The 18149-nt window shown below is 42.5% G+C and overlaps 1 protein-coding gene across 2 annotated transcripts; it reads left to right on the forward strand.

The window, feature by feature from the left end:
• Positions 1-71: 71 nt before the first annotated feature.
• Positions 72-17865, forward strand: LOC311299843 (uncharacterized protein). 2 transcript variants are annotated; one of them, XM_084423719.1, is made up of 3 exons: positions 72-363; positions 8372-8494; positions 17225-17865. In XM_084423719.1, exons 1-3 carry the CDS (start codon positions 309-311, stop codon positions 17437-17439), a joined length of 393 nt encoding a protein of 130 aa, XP_084279845.1. In that variant the 5' UTR covers positions 72-308; the 3' UTR covers positions 17440-17865. The 2 variants fall into 2 exon arrangements, with proteins under 2 accessions (XP_084279845.1, XP_084279846.1); XM_084423720.1 differs by having other exon boundaries at positions 200-363; positions 8408-8494.
• Positions 17866-18149: the final 284 nt, after the last annotated feature.

An 18149-nucleotide genomic window follows, 5' to 3' on the forward strand; every position in this document is an offset into this window, starting at 1 on the left:
CCACCTAATTATAACAATTATAGAAATATTTTATTTGCCTGCCTTAAAAAGGCAGACATTCTGTGTTTTCCAAGGCTCTTCAGTTCAGTTTTTAAGTGTTCACATCACATCAGGTTGGAGTGAAGCAAACCAAAAGATTTAAGAGTTTCATAGAGGGAGTCATTTAGATTACTTGCTGACTTCATCATCAATGTTGTATGCCAGGAATTAGGAAAGTCAAACTGCTGATGTGATTGAGCTGGAAGAGTAGGAAAGATTCACTCTGCTGAGTTCAGTAGCTAAAGCTGAGCAGAGGGAGACACACCATCATGATGAAACTTAAAGGATTGTTCTTCATCACCGTCAGCTGTCTGCCTTTAGCTGGTAAGGTGCATGTAAAAATGGAGCTTTATTATCCATTCAACCAAAGAAGATAAAGATACTGAAATTTTCTGTCACCCATACTGAAGATGTGTTGATGTGCTGAGTTGGTGTAGAGCTGAAGTTGAATATAGATCTTGACCTGCGAAGGTAATATCTTGGCAGTCTACATATCCCTGAAACAAAGATAAATCATATCAGAACTTTTGCATGTTTAATATAAAAATGACAAGCAATGTATTTAAATCCAAAGTGACACATTTCAGAGAAAATAAAAAATTTAAGTCTTTCCGCATCAAGATGTTCCAAGCTGATAGATTTGGAATAACTAACCGCCTCACAAGTGTGCACACTCCTGAACTAATACTTAGCTGAAGCACCTTTTGATTTTATTACCCAGTCTGTTTAGATAGGAACATCAGCTTGGAACATCTTGACTTATTTATTTATTTATTTTATCTGAAATGTGTCGCTTTGGTTTTCAGTGACATTACATAGGTTGTAATTTTTTACAATAAATGTGCAAAAGGTCTGATATGATTATTTTTATTTTATTTTTTACATACATACCATCTGATTTAAAAGGGGTGTGTAGACTTTTTAATCCAGAGTATATAAAACATCACTAAGTTTTTGCCGTTCAGGGTCTAATGAATAAAATACAGACTAATTGGACTAATAGGACTGTTTTCCTAACTACATAAGTATTTTGCGATGTTCCTGATTTGCGTAAAGAGGAAATGCAGGATGTTGAGAAGGGCGTTTGCTGAGTGCTGAATCACGCACAACTCTATCCCATGACCACTGCTAAAGATTTCAGTTCCTAACTAAATGATCTGATCAACAGCTTTTTCATGTCCTGAGTGGGCACACAGCTTTAACACCAGATGCTGATTCTAAAAAATTCACCCGACTACACTCTGTCAGGGTTCTGTCACCTAGGTCTAGTGTGTTTCTTGGTTTTGTGACAGAGCCCTGACACTCCCGTATTTCTCCTGTCTTTGTCTGTGTGTCTTGTTGTGTTTTGTTCTGCATGCGGCCATGGTTTTTCTTCTGTGTTTCTGTCTTGTGCTGCGTCGCACGCACGCATTGTTTCCCACTGGCTGTGTGAGTTCATGTTATCTTGTTTCTTGTTCTATATGAACACGCGGCTTATGCTGGGTACACACCAAAAGATTTTTTACATCTTATAAGATTTGCAAAATGTGACAGACCACAAACATGAAGACAAAAAATCCTAGATTTAAGCGTTTTGCTCCTATAGTGTGTGGTGTGCCATGATGTGACAAAGACAGCACACCACACACAAACAGATTTTCAACCAGAGTCTCGACTATGAACACAGGGAATCTCGCAAAATATCGTGAGACTTCAGAATAAGCATGACGGACAACATGCAGGAAGAAATTGCGATAGTGTTTGGAATGATTTTCACAGAAAATTCACGTGTACCTACCATTATATATAACCTTTTATACAGAAATATATTCATTTTTTATTGTCTTTATTTATTCTTTATTGGATTTATTGTCTCTTTAGAAAAAGTTATTTAATCCCTCTATAGAACCTCACTGATCCCTTAACACTCAGCTTCTTCTTTTTATTTTTTTATCTTTTTTTTTAATTGATTTTAAGAATTACAATTACAGTCAGGGGGGTACAAAGAGTAAAGCCGATAAACAAACATAAAAAGACATACATAAACAGTGACAAACTTAAAAGTTAAACAAAAATTTGAAAATGTTTACAGATTGAAACGCACTTTGCAGCTTTCTTATTTTTCAAACCCTTGTGTTTAGGTATTGTAAAATTTCTGCACTTAAAATGAAAAACAAAGGCTTGTTTCCCCGAAATTTACACTTATGAATACTAAATCTTAACATTAAGCTTTCGGCAAGTGTGTGTGTGTGTGTGTGTGTGTGTGTGTGAGAATGACCGTGTCTTCCATCATCTCGCTTTCTGATTGGATATTGTTTTGTTTCACGTGATAATCTCCAGAGCGTGCGCGCGTTTGTCCTCGGGGTTCCCCCCACACATCAGGATTTCTGATCGTAAATATTAAACATGTTTAATATTTACGATTCGCGATCGGAGCGGCTCCGACGACGTTCTTCAGAGAAGGTTCGGACACTCTTAACACACCTCACACCAAGGGAAAATCTGATAAAATAATCTGTTAAACCATCAAGTTAATCGGGACATAGCTAGGATTGTCGGAAGGGGGGAAATCGGCCCAAAATCAGCCCGATTATCTTTTGGTGTGTACCCAGCATTATGAGTGTCCCTCATTAGCTGCATGTTCGTGTCTTGTTCTGTGTAAGCTCATGACTAGCAATTGGTTATTGCTTGTCATGTGCTTTGTGTGTAATTTCAGGCTTGTTCAACTTCATGTAGCGCTGTGCAGACCGATCAGTGGCTGACTTGAAGCAGTGCATTCCGGTTAGAATTTTTTTTTCCAACTTGAGACAGTAGGCTTGTTTGAGATGAGCAAAATCTGCGCAGAATCGATCACCGGTGATCACCGCGAGATGCATGCCGGTTAGAAATGTGTCCGAGTGCGGTCCGCCTTGCTCTGATGTCATGCTGACGTACGTCAAAAATCTCTCGCGAGCGCAAGGCGCACGTGTCGGATTCTGCAGTCGGGCGCAGTTGCTCTCCACCGACTGCGCTGATCAAAAGCATGATGGGAAACGACTTACTGAGGACACAGCTTAATGCTCATTGGTTTAAACAACTGTGATGTATTGTTGTCTTTTAAAATGTTTGATTTTAAAACTCTAATATCATGTTTTATGTGTAGGCTATAGCCTATGTTATGTGTGAATATTCCCAAACTATCTGACAGTGCGATCTCTTTGGGTTATGCAATTTATTTTTTTATAAAAAAATAAAATAAAAATAAAAACACATAGGCTATGTCTGTATTAAAGAAAAAAAATATTGATAAACATGTATTTGGAATGGAATTAAATAACAAGTACTTTGGGTGTCTTGTTCATTTTATTTATTTTCATATAGAAGCAACAGAACTTAAATTCCATCCAGTTTATTGGCAACACTGTGCACGAGCGTGAATCCCGTGAATCCCGCGATATCCATCTTTGATCTCACAGGTGTCAGATCCACTGCGTGAAGAGAGAACTGTCCGGCTTGCCTGCTCTTTTTTCACTCCTCCTCTCACTGCAGCCGCCTACTCTCGCATACATTTCAGGCGAGGCAAGGCGCATCTCAAACAAGCCTAGTGCCAACGCCATGTGACTGTGACATATGCCATCAACGTACCGCGAGAGCGAATCGAGAGCAGCCACAGGAGAGCAGCTGCACAATTAAGCTCTGATGACTACAGCTGTTTCACCATTGGCTGGATTCACCGCATGATAACAATCACGTGTGTGTCGTGTTTATTCTCACACCTTCAGTTCAACTAATGCTTACAAATCAGTTTTTTATAACAGTAAAATCTTTTCCTGTAGTCTCTGTCTCATGTTTATCAAAATAAAACTGATAAAAAACGTAGACCCCACTACATTGATAGTATAGGCTTATGTTGAACTTTTATTCTTGTACAAACAGACGCTGTATTAAAGGAACACGCCGACTTTTTGGGACTTTAGCTTATTCACCATATCCCCCAGAGTTAGATAAGTCCATACATACCCTTTTCATTTCCGTGCGTGCCGTAACTCTGACGCACCCACCGCTAGCCTAGCTTAGCACAAAGACTGGAGGTAAACGGCTCTAGCTAGCATACTGCTCCCAATAAGTGACAAAATAACGCCAACATTTTCCTATTTACATGTTGTGATTTGTATAGTCACAGCGTGTACAAATAACAAGGTCACATGAGACACAGCCATCTTCTAACCGTATACATACTGGGAACTATATTATAAGAAAGCGAAGCACTGCTACTTGGGCGGAGTGATTTACTCCAACTCTGAGCGAACTCTCTGCTCCTCAGCACGGGGCTTCTCAGGTGCTGCGAGCAAATCACCCCGCCCAAGTAGCAGTGCTTCGCCTTCTGAGAATATAGTTCCCAGTATGTATACGGTCAGAAGATGGCTGTGTCTTATGTGACCTTGTTATTTGTACATGCTGCCCCCCAAAGTCGGCGTGTTCCTTAAGCAGTACATACTGTAAAGCATTGAACAAAAATGTATCTCAAAAGTCTTTGTATTAGACAAGATTGCATTTATTTCACTTCAGCTGTGGCAAAGTATGCAAACGCAGCGCGAGCATCACTATGGGAAGCAGAAAGTGTCCAATCTCCGTTCACATCTCACATCTCCGTTTTCAGCTCCTCCCCGTCTGCAAGGGGAGAGAAATCATTACATCCAGCCACAGCCGATGTTGAACACACCATTCATGTTTGATGTGAGCACATGGCTTGTCTTGTTATGCTTCCCTGTGCCATGTGCTCTCCTGTCTATTGTCTGACCCCGCCCATCATTTTATCTGATTATTGGTTCATTTTCCCTACCTGTCCTCCCTCATTACCTGCCTTGTTTACTGTCCTATTTATTCCCCTTGTGTTTGCTGTCCTGGGCCACGTTGTTGTTGTTGTATGCTGTTGTTCCCTGCCTGTCTAATGATTCCTGTCACGTATGTTTCCTGTACGGTGGCCGAGAGAGCTCAACACTGCAACTGAAGAAAACACATGCAAATTGAAAAACACCCGCAAATTGAGAAAACATCTTCATCAGTTTCACAACACATGTGTGCTCCAAATACTCACAACACAACCAAATACAGAAATGTGCTGCAAAAGTTCCCAACACAACCAAATACAGAAATGCGTTGCAAGAGTTCACAACACAACCAAATACAGAAACGCGCTGAAAATAGCACAGACCACAACGGAAATGTTTCCAGGGGACCCCAATAAGCGACGAACCAGGCTGGGACATGCCTACAGCTCAAAGTCTACTTTATTTTATTAATATTATTATTATTTATTTTTTTGCAAAACATACAGAGATTACATGTTTATGACATACAACTTTGTATACGATATACAAATGTTTTAATATTTTCAATGTCATCAGAATACTAATGAGAAAACTAAAATAAATAAATAGAAAATATAGAGAAAAAGAACATGAGGGAAAGAAATTAATCTGTACATCAGTTACAGTACATTGTACAAATTTTGTCATGTTATGTTTAAATAAGTTTCATAAGAAATGTTTGGTAATGCAGGGTCCAAATATGAGACGGCAAGTTGAGACACTCACACACAGATATATAACGCATATTTTAAAAACTTTTTTTGTGTAAAATGTTAATTTATTTGCAACATTTATGTTAACAGCAATAATAAGATATTTCTGGTAATAACAGCTATTCAGCTGATGGACACCATGCTGCGTTGTCATGGGAACATCCCAGGTGAAAATAAATAGGAAATTACGTTGTCTTTCGTTACTGTGTTCCAAACGGCAAAATAATGGCACACAAGTGCCCTGCTCACTCCAAAGTCCACACTTCAAGGGCTCTGCGGTCTGCCCTTCGAAGGGAGAAGGGCGTAGGGATGCTCACGAGCAATAAGCGCGTCCCAGCCGAGTTCGTCTCTTGTAGTCCCCTGGAAACATAACGGTGCTTAAGGACATTTTTAATAGCGCCCCGAACGACCCCGTCAGTGATTGGGAGATGGGAATGCTGGGGTTCTCGTCCTTTTGGGGGTTTGTGGTATTCGTTTACCACCGTGGAGGTGAAGGTACTCTCCCTCCTCTTGATCCTCCCCCGCTTTCCCTCATGAACAGTCAAGTCCCCAGTCCTCTGATGACCCCTTCAGGGAGAGGAGGAGGAAGAAGGAACATGCCCGCCTCATCTGCCATCTAGCCAGAAGTGGCAGCACACCCTGCAGCTCTGCCCATGTTGTCTGTGACTGCTGCACTTTTTCCAGAGGTGGTCGTATATGCTGCAGCACCCCCGGTGGCAGTCGAAGAAGCTTCAGTGCCCCCTGTGGTGGCTGAAGAAGCTGCAGCGTCCCCAGAGGTGGCCGTTTATGCTGCTGCTTTCCTTGAGATTGCAGTGAACGCTGCTGTTCCCCTAGAAGCAGCTATCTCTACGCCATCGTCCTGCCAACGTAGGCAGAGAAAGAGAAGGAAGGCTTCCTCTATAGTGTCAAGTCTGTCGGTTCCTGAATTACCTGTCATGTCCGAAGATGTTGCCAGAGACTGTCCCAGAGCCTGCTACTTGCCCAGAGACTGTCCCAGAGCCAAATGCTTGCCCAGAGACTGTCCCAGAGCCCACTGCTTGCCCAGAGACTGTCCCAGAGCCTGTTGTTTGCCCAGAGACAGTCCCAGAGCCCACTGTCTGCCCGGAGGCCTTTCCTGAGCCCATTCTTAAGCCCTGGATCTGTTCCACCATGAACCTTGTTCCCTACCTGAAGGCTGACCAGACCCATGCCCACTACGCCGGCAGCCGAACTCCCATTGGGAATGTTACCTTCATACCTTAATTTTGTTCCCATTTTTCACCGATTCCTGTCCTGCCTGAGTCTGGTCTGATCTGCCTGTTCGGATGGTCCCAGTCGAGTTCCCTGTTCTGACAGACCCAATCAAGTTCTTTGTTCTGCTGGGCCACTCAATTTCCCACTCAGGCTGCCAGGCTGCCAGCCCAGCTGACCCCAGTCAAGCATCCAGACCCGTCTGACCCACCCTGGCCTTCAGCCAGAATTCCAAACCCACCTGATTCTCCCTGGTCCTGTGCAAGGACTTCTGACCTGCCTGCGCCTCCCAGGTCCCTTCTAGAGACTTGATTATCTGTTTTTTCTTGTGTTGACTTGGCTCCCCACCCTTCCTGCTTCGTGTCTGTGTTTTGTTTCTCCTGTCTTGTGTTGACTGTTTTTGTTTTTTTATTTTCTCTGGTGTGTTGGTCTTGTCTTGTTCTGTGATGTTCTTGTCTTGTGTTCCCTTTTGAGGGGGAGTAGTGTCAGGGTTCTGTCACCTCGGTCTAGTGTTTCTTGGTTTAGTGACAGAGCCCTGACACTCCCATATTCTCCTGTCTTTGTCTGTGTGTCTTGTTGTGTTCTGCACAAGGTGCGTGTTTCCACAGCCGCGTACTTTTCTCCAGAGCTGCGTCGCACGCAGCTAGTGTTTCTCACTGGCTATGTGCGTTCATGTTATCTTGTTCTGTGTGAACACACGGCTTATGAGTGTCCTTCATTAGCTGCATGTTCGTGTCTCGTTCTGTGTAAGCTCATAGCTAGTGATTGGTTATCGCTGGTCATGTGCTTGTGTGTGATTTCAGGCTTGTTCAACTTGAACTGGTGCTGCACAGACCGATCGGTGTATGACATCAAAGTACCGCGAGAGCGATTAGAGAGCAGACGGCTCTGTATGCTTTTGAAGCGCTCTCGCAGCTTCTTGTTATGTCTTGTTATGCTGCTATATGCTCTCCTGTCTATTGTCTGACCCTGCCCATCTTGTTATCTGATTATTGGTTCAGTTTCCCCACCTTTCCTCCCTCATTACCTGCCTTGTTTGCTGTCCTATTTATTCCCTTTGTGTTTGCTGTCCTAGGCTAGATCGTTGTCACACACCGTAGCATGCTGTTGTTACCCTGCCTGTCTGATAATTCCTGCCGTATTTGTTTCCTGCCTAGTCAGTCATGTCATAAGTCTGCCTTCCCAGACAAGCCTGTAGTGTTTTCCCACACGGGTTAGTTTAGGTTTCTGTTTGTTTTACTTTTATATTAATGAATGAATGAATGAATGAATGAGGCATTTATATAGCGCTTTCATATGTACCATTGTACACCCAAAGCGCTTTACAATCATGTCGGGGTCTCTCCTCAACCACTACAAGTGGCAGCATCCACTTGGATGATGCACTGGCAGCCACAGTACAACGGCGCCAGTGCACTCACCACACACCAGCTATAGGTGGAGAGGAGAGAGAGTGATAGAGCCAATTCAATGGATTAATAAAGCCCATATTTCTCTGCATCGTTGAGTCCTCACTTCAACCAGTACCTCAAACCGTGACACACTCCCTCTCTCTTTCAGTGATTTCCTTGACATGCTACACGTGTGTGTTTCCAGCAATCTCTCCGGTGGACTGTCTGATGTTCCCCCAGGAATGTCCCGTGGGCCAGCGATGTCTTGCCAGCACAGCTGTAGGAGTCAAAGGTCAACTGAACCAACTACTGATTAGACAGTCACTGTACTACAGTGGGTACGGAAAGTATTCAGACCCCCTTAAATTTTTCACTCTTTGTTATATTGCAGCCATTTGCTAAAATCATTTAAGTTCATTTTTTTTCCTCATTATTGTACACACAGCACCCCATATTGACAGAAAAACACAGAATTGTTGACATTTTTGCACATTTATTAAAAAAAGAAAAACTGAAATATCACATGGTCCTAAGTATTCAGACCCTTTGCTCAGTATTTAGTAGAAGCACCCTTTTGATCTAATACAGCCATGAGTCTTTTTGGGAAAGATGCAACAAGTTTTTCACACCTGGATTTGGGTATCCTCTGCCATTCCTCCTTGCAGATCCTCTCCTGTTCTGTCAGGTTGGATGGTAAACGTTGGTGGACAGCCATTTTCAGGTCTCTCCAGAGATGCTCAATTGGGTTTAAGTCAGGGCTCTGGCTGGGCCATTCAAGAACAGTCACGGAGTTGTTGTGAAGCCACTCCTTCGTTATTTTAGCTGTGTGCTTAGGGTCATTGTCTTGTTGGAAGGTGAACCTTCGGCCCAGTCTGAGGTCCAGAGCACTCTGGAGAAGGTTTTCGTCCAGGATATCCCTGTACTTGGCCGCATTCATCTTTCCCTCGATTGCAACCAGTCGTCCTGTCCCTGCAGGTGAAAAACACCCCGACAGCATGATGCTGCCACCACCATGCTTCACTGTTGAGACTGTATTGGACAGGTGATGAGCAATGCCTGGTTTTCTCCACACATACCGCTTAGAATTAAGGCCAAAAAGTTCTATCTTGGTCTCATCAGACCAGAGAATCTTATTTATCACCATCTTGGAGTCCTTCAGGTGTGCTTTCTTGTGTCTTGCACTGAGGAGAGGCTTCCGTCGGGCCACTCTGCCATAAAGCCCCGACTGATGGATGGTTCTGGTCGTCCCAAACGTCTTCCATTTAAGGATTATGGAGGCCACTGTGCTCTTAGGAACCTTAAGTGCAGCAGAATTTTTTTTGTAACCTTGGCCAGATCTGTGCCTTGCCACAATTCTGTCTCTGAGCTCTTCAGGCAGTTCCTTTGACCTCATGATTCTCATTTGCTCTGACATGCACTGTGAGCTGTAAGGTCTTATATAGACAGGTGTGTGGCTTTCCTAATCAAGTCCAATCAGTATAATCAAACACAGCTGGACTCAAATGAAGGTGTAGAACCATCTCAAGGATGATCAGAAGAAATGGACAGCACCTGAGTTAAATATATGAGTGTCACAGCAAAGGGTCTGAATACTTAGGACCATGTGATATTTCAGTTTTTCTTTTTTAATAAATGTGCAAAAAAGTCAACAATTCTGTGTTTTTCTGTCAATATGGGGTGCTGTGTGTACAATAATGAGAAAAAAAAAATACTTAAATGATTTTAGCAAATGGCTGCAATATAACAAAGAGTGAAAAATGTAAGGGGGTCTGAATACTTTCCATACCCACTGTATATGATTTATTAACCAATGTAACAAAAGAATGAATCAGATGAATATGTATCAGCATGGTCTGTGTGAATGTGCTACTGAATGTGCTACTGTGAGAATGAGTGGTTGATGTATGTACAGTATCTTGTGTGTGGTGTGGGAAAATAGTTGTGAAGGTTTTCTCAGAGTATGATTTAGAGGACTTTCATGTTTTTAAGGAGTGTTCTGCATATGTAAGTGAGTAAATAGGGTGTTCCCTAATAAGCTGTCTTGACCTAATTTGACACTGAGTTTAGTTTAGTTTTGCATGCCAGGACATTTGACTATCAAATGAAACACAACTTTTCAAGATTCAATGGCATGAAGCTCACAAATTTATCATATATATTTACACACAGTGCTCAAAGTGGGCCCATACATATATATTTTATTCCGTAGCGTATCCTCACTTTTTCTTGCATACCGGTTTCATAACTTCATATATTTATTTAACTTAAATCCTTAAATCCTAGAGCACTGCTTTTACACTTTCAACTGAAATGTTGCTTGTTTATTTTTTATTGTACAAACTTCTTATACTTTTAGAATGGCTATTATTGTTCATTTAAATATTATTATACAAAATAAACAATATTTTATTTTATATAAATAAAATAAAAATAAATCAATAAAATGATTGATTGGAGTTGGGTATTCCTGGCATCTTGGCCAAATTTGCCCACTTCCTAATATTCCCTATACTGATTGGCTTTATCACTCTGTCTCCTCTCCACCAATAAGCTGGTGTGTGGTGGCTTTTCTGGCGCAATATGGCTGCCGTTGCATCATCCAGGTGGATGCTGCACAGTGGTGGTGGTTGAGGAGATTCCTCCCAAGTGTAAAGCACTTAAAGTACCCAGAAAAGCGCTATATAAATGTAAAGAATTCTTAATTATAATTATAATTAATTATTACTCCTGCAATACTGAAGGGATCGGTTTATTTCTTTTTTGTATTAGCAGTTTATACTATTTTATAGCACTTACTATTCAATTTTGTTTTCATTTTATTATTTTTTCCCAGAAATGGTTTAGTTGTTTCATTGTTAAAATTGAATTGATTTATTGTCCAAACCAACCCCTAACCCTAAACATACCTGTTGGTAACGCTCTTGAAATATTTAACCTTTAAAATTTGTTTCAATATATAAGCATTAACTATATTCTGGTTTTAAATTCAGTTTTCTAGGAAAGAAAGACTATTTTCTATGTATGTGCAAGACTTCATTAGCCGCTCAGTGTGGTGCCTCAGGTCTGATGTGTAACACACTTAACAAAGTGCAGTAAACAGTAAAACAATTGTTCTACAAACTAGAGTGTTTATAAGTACATTACGAAATCAAAATAATTTTAAAACAAATAGGTGGCACCCAGCAGAGGCGACACCCCTTGCAAGAACCCCACTTTTTAATTGTGTTTATAGGAGTGGTGAAGTAGTCGGCGGGCCCAGCATGACCACCGCACTATGGATATTTGGGCATAATATTTATAAGTCCTGTGATGTGTAAGTCAAGTCAAGTCACTTTCATTTATATAGCGCTTTTAACAATATGAATTGTTTCAAAGCAGCTTTACAGTGATAATAGGAAATTACAGTAACAGAGATTGTTTTGGCTTTACAGCAGCTCTAGGATAAAGTTATAGTCTAGCTAAAGTTAGTTTTGATTGATTGATTCACTTCTGTTGCAAAGATCATTAGTTATTAACTTAGTGGCACTTAACACGACACCGTTCTAACAGAAAACCCTCAATGCCCTCCGGCCACCTATCCGCCCATCCGCACAAAACAGTGCCTGGTGGCTCGAGAATGCACTCCCGGAAATAGGTTCCAAGGTGCAAATGATTATCAGTTATCTCTGCAGAAACCTGCGCAACCTCTGCGCAAACACTGACGTCGCGCATGCGCACATGCGCATCACATGTCCATACGTATGCGCGTTTTAATATATATGTGCGCAGGCGTGTAGTCCTTCTTTACAAATCAACCCTCAAACTACTTATCTGCCTTAAAAATGTATAATACATAATTATTTATCGCGTCCGCGTAGCCACGTGGTGACTCTGTACAGATAAAACGACAGCGTTTTATCTGTATAGAGGTAAAGGATGAGGAAGGAGGCCTTCATAGGGGAGAGCCTAGTTGAAACTTCAGGACTGCATTGTCGTCGTGTCCAGGGGCAGGTCCTTCATCAGATCTGGATACGGCCTGGATCCGGTGGACTGCGGTAAACCTTGGGATAAACAAAGAGACTAATATTAGCGTAGACGCCATCCTTCTTATGATGTAACAAGTACATCAGGATTTATGGGAAGTGTTCCCGGTTCCGGCTTTGCAGCCTTGGCTAAATTAAGTATACACGAGACTAGATAATGATCTGAGATGTCATCACTCTACTGCAGAATTTCAATGGCATCAACATTGATTCCATGTGATAATATTAGATCTAGAGTATGATTACGACAATGAGTAGGTCCTGACACGTGTTGTCTAACTCCAATAGAGTTCAGAATGTCTTTAAATGCCAATCCCAATGCATCTTTTTCGTTATCTACATGTATATTAAAATCACCAACAATTAGGACTTTATCTGGAGCCAGTGCAAACTCTGATAGAAAGTCAGCAAATTCTTTGATAAAGTCTCCATGGTGCCCTGGTGGCTTATATACAATAGCCAGCACAAATCTCAAACGTGATTTATCATTTACACTAGGTAGTGTTACATTAAGCACCAACACTTCAAAATAATTATATTTGAAACTAGACTTCTTAGTAATTCTGAAGATATTACTATAAATTACAGCAAAACCTCCCCCTTTGCCTTTCAGACAAGGTTCATGTTTATGACAGTAATCTTGGAAGGGGTGGACTCATTTAAAGTAATGTAATTGTTTGGTTTTAGCCAGGTTTCTGTCAAACACAGCACATCTAGGTTATAATATGTAATCATATCACTAACAATAAGTGCTTTTGAAGTAAGGGATCGAATATTCAGCAACCCAAGCTTTATCATTTGTTCATCTGTATTGTATCTATTTTTTATTTGTTAAACATCAATTAAGTTATTACCCTTAAATGGGTTTGGGAGTTTTTTGTATTTCCTAATTCGGGGAACAGACACAGTCTCTATATGATGATATCTAGGTGAAAGAGTCTCTATGTGATGGGACTGACCTCAGTGACGTGAGACAGCTAGCAGACGGTCGGTTTAGCCATTCTGTCTGCTTCCTGACCTGAGTCCCAATTCATGTTTGAGCTCGAAGACTATGTGCCATTTTACTAGAGAGAAGAGCAGCACCATCCCAGGAGGGATGAATACCATATCTTTTCAACAGGTCAGGTCTGCCCCAACAACTTTTCCAATTGTCTATGAATTCTATATTATTTTGCGGACACCACTTAGACAGCCAGCCATTGAGTGAGGACAATCTACTAAGTATCTCATCACTCCTGCGAACAGGAAGGGGCCAGTGCAAATTACAGTGCCTGACATCGTGTCACGCCCAAGCCGAAGGTGTGGAGGCACTGCCTGCCAACCGACACCACCTTGAGGAGCTACCCCGTACCAGAGAAAAGACAGACAACAAGAATTCAAAAGTTAACACGTTTATTTATTTGTTTAAAATGAATGTCTCTAAAAACGGTGCAAGCTTCCTTCCCCGAGATTGAGTGACTGTGTGTGGACTCTAGTTCCCTTCCTCCAACGCAGCCAACAGAAAGGTGAGTATAGCCCAGGTGGCTACGGCGCCAGATGGCGAGGGCTTGGTAATAACTCCGTTCTTCGAGTCTACAAGCTGGATGTCAACAGCAGCTGACTCCGTTCAGTGGCTCAGTGGGGCTTCAGCACGGATTCAGTGGCTCTGCGGGACTTCAGCATGGATTCAGTGGCTCTGCGAGGCTTCAGCACAGATTCAGTGGCTCTGCGAGGCTTTTCACTGAACTCAGGCAGAGAGAAGGGAGGTGAGTATACTTCACAGCTTTAGCAGGCTCTTCACTGGACTCAGGCAGAGAGAAGGGAGGTGAATGTACTTCACAGCTTTAGCAGGCTCTTTACTGGACTCAGACGGAGAAAAGGGTACGTATACTTCACAGCTTTAGCAGGCTCTTCACTGGACTCGGACAGAGAGGAGGGTACGTATACCTCACAACTTTAGCAGGCTCTTCACTGGACTCAGGCAGAGAGGAGGGTACGTATACTTCACAGCTTTAGCAGGCTCTTCACTGGACTCAGGCAGAGAGGAGGGTACGTATACTTCACAGCTTTAGCAGGCTCTTCACTGGACTCAGACAGAGAGAAGGGAGGTGAGTATAGCGGTTCTGTATCACTTCTTCTCCTCTCTTCATCACCCAGGGCGGGGCTCGCCCAAAAGAACAACACAGCTTCGTCAAGGGATTATAGGCTGGTCGCCCGTACACTCTGCGACGTCCCACACTCGTGTATACACTACAACACACTCAATTCACACGTGATAATTGAAACTCAGCACAGCATGCACAAACCTCAGATCATTAAGGCAGAGTGCGGGCCCAGACGACAGCCTCAACAGATGAACTCTCCGTGCGCTGATACAAACAGGGCTCTCACTGCTGTGTCATTTCCAAACATCCATCTTCAGAAAATAGACAGAGGATCGTGAACTTCAGCAGTATGTCAACGCAGTGCTTCTTCATAGAATGATTATGACAGAGAATAACCAGGCACTTATCTCAGGATGAATCCAGTCTCTCTGCCTCCAGTCCCTTCCTCGCTGTGTCTCTGCTGCGTCTCCACCGATCCTTCCTCGCTCCCCCAACTTCCCGTTCTCTCCAGTGTCAGCTTCTTTTATCTCCCTCCTAGTCCAATCGCCTTGTGTTACACCGTAAGTGCTCCCCGCCACAACAACTTCCTGGCCTGTAGTTCCGGCTTTCGTCACCCCGTGACAATCGTACTTGCGAGTTCACACACCTCTTTAACGTTAATTTTGGTGATTCCCGCCTGGCGAAGTTGAACATCATTAAGGCACAGACATTGTTGCCGTTCTCCTTGCATTCAGTCATGGTGTTCATCCAGATCTGGTAGCTAAGTGTTACTGTGATATAAGCCATAGCGCCAGCGTTGCCACCATTTTACTCTCATTCCCTCATGGTGTTCAGCAAGGTCCGGTAGCTCAGGACTGCTGTGACACAAGCAATAGCGCCACCATGACTGCCTCTTTTACATTGCTGTGAGTAGGGTTGGGCGATATATCTCATGACATTGTTAGGCGCATCTCGTCAGTAAAGCCGGTTCCTTGATTAGTAGTAAATCGCCATCACCTGCTTTTAGATGGAGCGGCATTCACAACAAAGAGCCGTAGTTAACTGACAAGCTGAGCCATATCGCATTAATATCGCGGACGTATCGCCTGCGATAATTAATGCGATATGGCTCAGCTTGTCAGTGAACTACGGCTCTTTGTAGTGAATGCCGCTCCATAAGACATGCTGCTACTGCTGCAAATGTAACATACATGAAGCTCTATACAGCAGATCTATACAGGTGGACCTGGGGAAGGTGGAGGGTTTCTGAAAGTGCACTGCAGATTGCTAACCGCAACCTACCAGTATTTGAATGTTGAGCTGCAGCTCATTGGCCACTGATGAAGCAGCAACCAATCAGCTGCGTTATGAAGATAATGATGTGATCGCTATCAAATGAGTTAAGGACCTGTCAGCCTGCGCCATCTAGAGTTTCATGTCAGAACAAGGTATTTCTGTCATGCCAACTAGAAATAGAAATTGGCATGGAAATGGATATGGCAGTGTTAATGTATGTATTTGGTCTTGGCAGAATATATATGCTACGCTACTGCTGCTACAGAGCAAGTACAGAGACTTTCTACTGCCAATACATTCAAACACATTGCTGTGAGCATGTAAGACATGCTGCTGCACATTTAACACACATGAAATAACCCCCAACAAAGCAGGAGACATGAGAAAATGCAGAGATTTTGTGCAGCTTTTTGCAGCCGCTCTAGATTTGAAGTATGGAGCACAGTTGTGCAACAGCTGAAGAGAAGACTACTGCTATACATTTGTAAAACAACTTTTTACCCTGCACAGTTGCACAGGGTAATGGGAGAAATAGACAATACAAGCCAATAAGCATGCTGCTGAGTTTATATTGCTAATATTGCTCCAGTCACTGCTCTTCATCGGGCTAGCGTTGGAATAACCCTGCTTGTATTATGGTCATACCAGCACAGGCAGCGCCTCTGCGCAAGACATCAATACAAGCATGACCGCACTCAAATGACCGATAGTGCCGCCGTTGCTGCTGTTTGCATTATTCGGCACTGGCACACAGTGATGTCAAATAATACTCTGAGATAAACGTTGCTAGGCGATAGTGCCGTCACCCACATTGTTCATTCACCAATTGTCTGTGGTGCCGAATGCCTGCTGTTAATGCAGCCTCTGGAAACAAGCGCTGGCATGAATGCTGGCAGTGACTGGTTAATCAAGGACGCTGGCGAGTCTGCCGTCCTTTACTCTGTGATGTGTTTGCAGTGATATAATGCTTGTGCGATTTGCTCTTGTAACCTGCGCTCTTCATCAGTTCAAAGATTCTGAGGCAATGGCCTCCAGCACTGCCTTATAGAGCGGGGAACCCGCCTCTAGTTTGTACACTTGAACGCCATTGGTGAGCGAATTCTCGACCGTGAGATTTCATAAGGCTTCAGTAGATTCGAGAAAGGAGGGGAAACCCAATAGCGTGATGCAATGTCTTGTTTCCTCCTTTCAGGGAACCAAGGTTACGTTAGGTAATCAGAGATGTTTCCTTTATTCGCTTCCTTTCCTCACGTCTTAGCTCCACCCCCTTAGGATGCGAGGGAAGGATACATCTGTGTATCTCCGCTAACAAATTTGCACCATGTGTGATGGAATTGTGAACCATGTTTGTTCAAATATGTTTGCATTACCTTTTGACTTTTTTGCATTATCGATAGTGCATTGCCTGGCTATTCTTCATTCTCTACGCTCTTTTCTTTACTCTCAATTAATGTGCACCATAGGACTCATTTTCTTTGGTGCAAATGCTTGGATCAGACTTCCGCCATCACATATTTTAAATATAGGTGCTGAAACTTTAATGAATACCCGGAATGTACTTTTAAAATGAACCAACAGAGGTATATTAAAATATATCAGCCCCTGCATCAGCAATGAAATGTCATGTTTGTGTGCATCCAGGGTCAGTGTGCATTGTTCTGTACGAGAGGAGCTGTGCCCTGCCATCACAGTGTGACCTGAGTGGAGAGAAACATGCAGCAGGACTTAACTTCAATTACACTAATAAGTGCTGTGACACGGATCTCTGCAACACTGCTGCAACCATCAGCTCCCTCCGCTGGACAGGAGCAGCACTGAGCCTCTGCAGTCTGGCCCTCTTTCTCCAGCTGGGATGAGTGAGGTCTATTCTTACAGGAGGTGCTGACAACAATACCAACAAAGTCTTATATTAACAAACACAATTATATACCAAGACTTGTTATCTGTATAAAACCAATGCATCTATAAAGCTTAAATTTGAAATGCACACACAACTGAAACTATAAGTTCAAGTATGCACCTTCATGCAGCATGCTTGAACGGAAGTGCCTGTGTACTTTTCAGTACGCATTTTATTTTAATGTAAGTTTTTACAATATCATGGCAATATGATAAACATGAAGGATCAAGAAAAAAATCTACTCCACACTAAATGTTTCATTTAATCTTTATTATAATCTGGTGAATAACAATGGGGGGGGGGGGGGGGGGGGGGGGGGGGGGGGGGGGGCAGCTCTTGTATGCTTGTAAAATTCATCTAATCAATAAAATCCCCACTAACCAATATTTGATGTTGTGTTGTCCATTTAAGTGCAGATTAAGATGTTTAGAAATGAGCATTAAGCGGTTAAGAGGAAGTGAAAACAGAAGTGCACAGGAAGAGGGCTGGGTATACAGATACTACATATACCGTATATAAAATATATTTAAGGTCCTCTTGAAAACTGAATCAACTTAAAGAAGGCAGACAAGACTAAAACATAAAACAGCATTGAACCTGTTAATGATGGTCCCTTGAGAGAAAATTTCATCAACTCCTATGACTAAACTTAAACTGAAACTCAAA

Source organism: Rutilus rutilus (genome assembly GCF_951802725.1).
Source record: "Rutilus rutilus genome assembly, chromosome: 11".
Taxonomy (NCBI): domain Eukaryota; kingdom Metazoa; phylum Chordata; class Actinopteri; order Cypriniformes; family Leuciscidae; genus Rutilus; species Rutilus rutilus.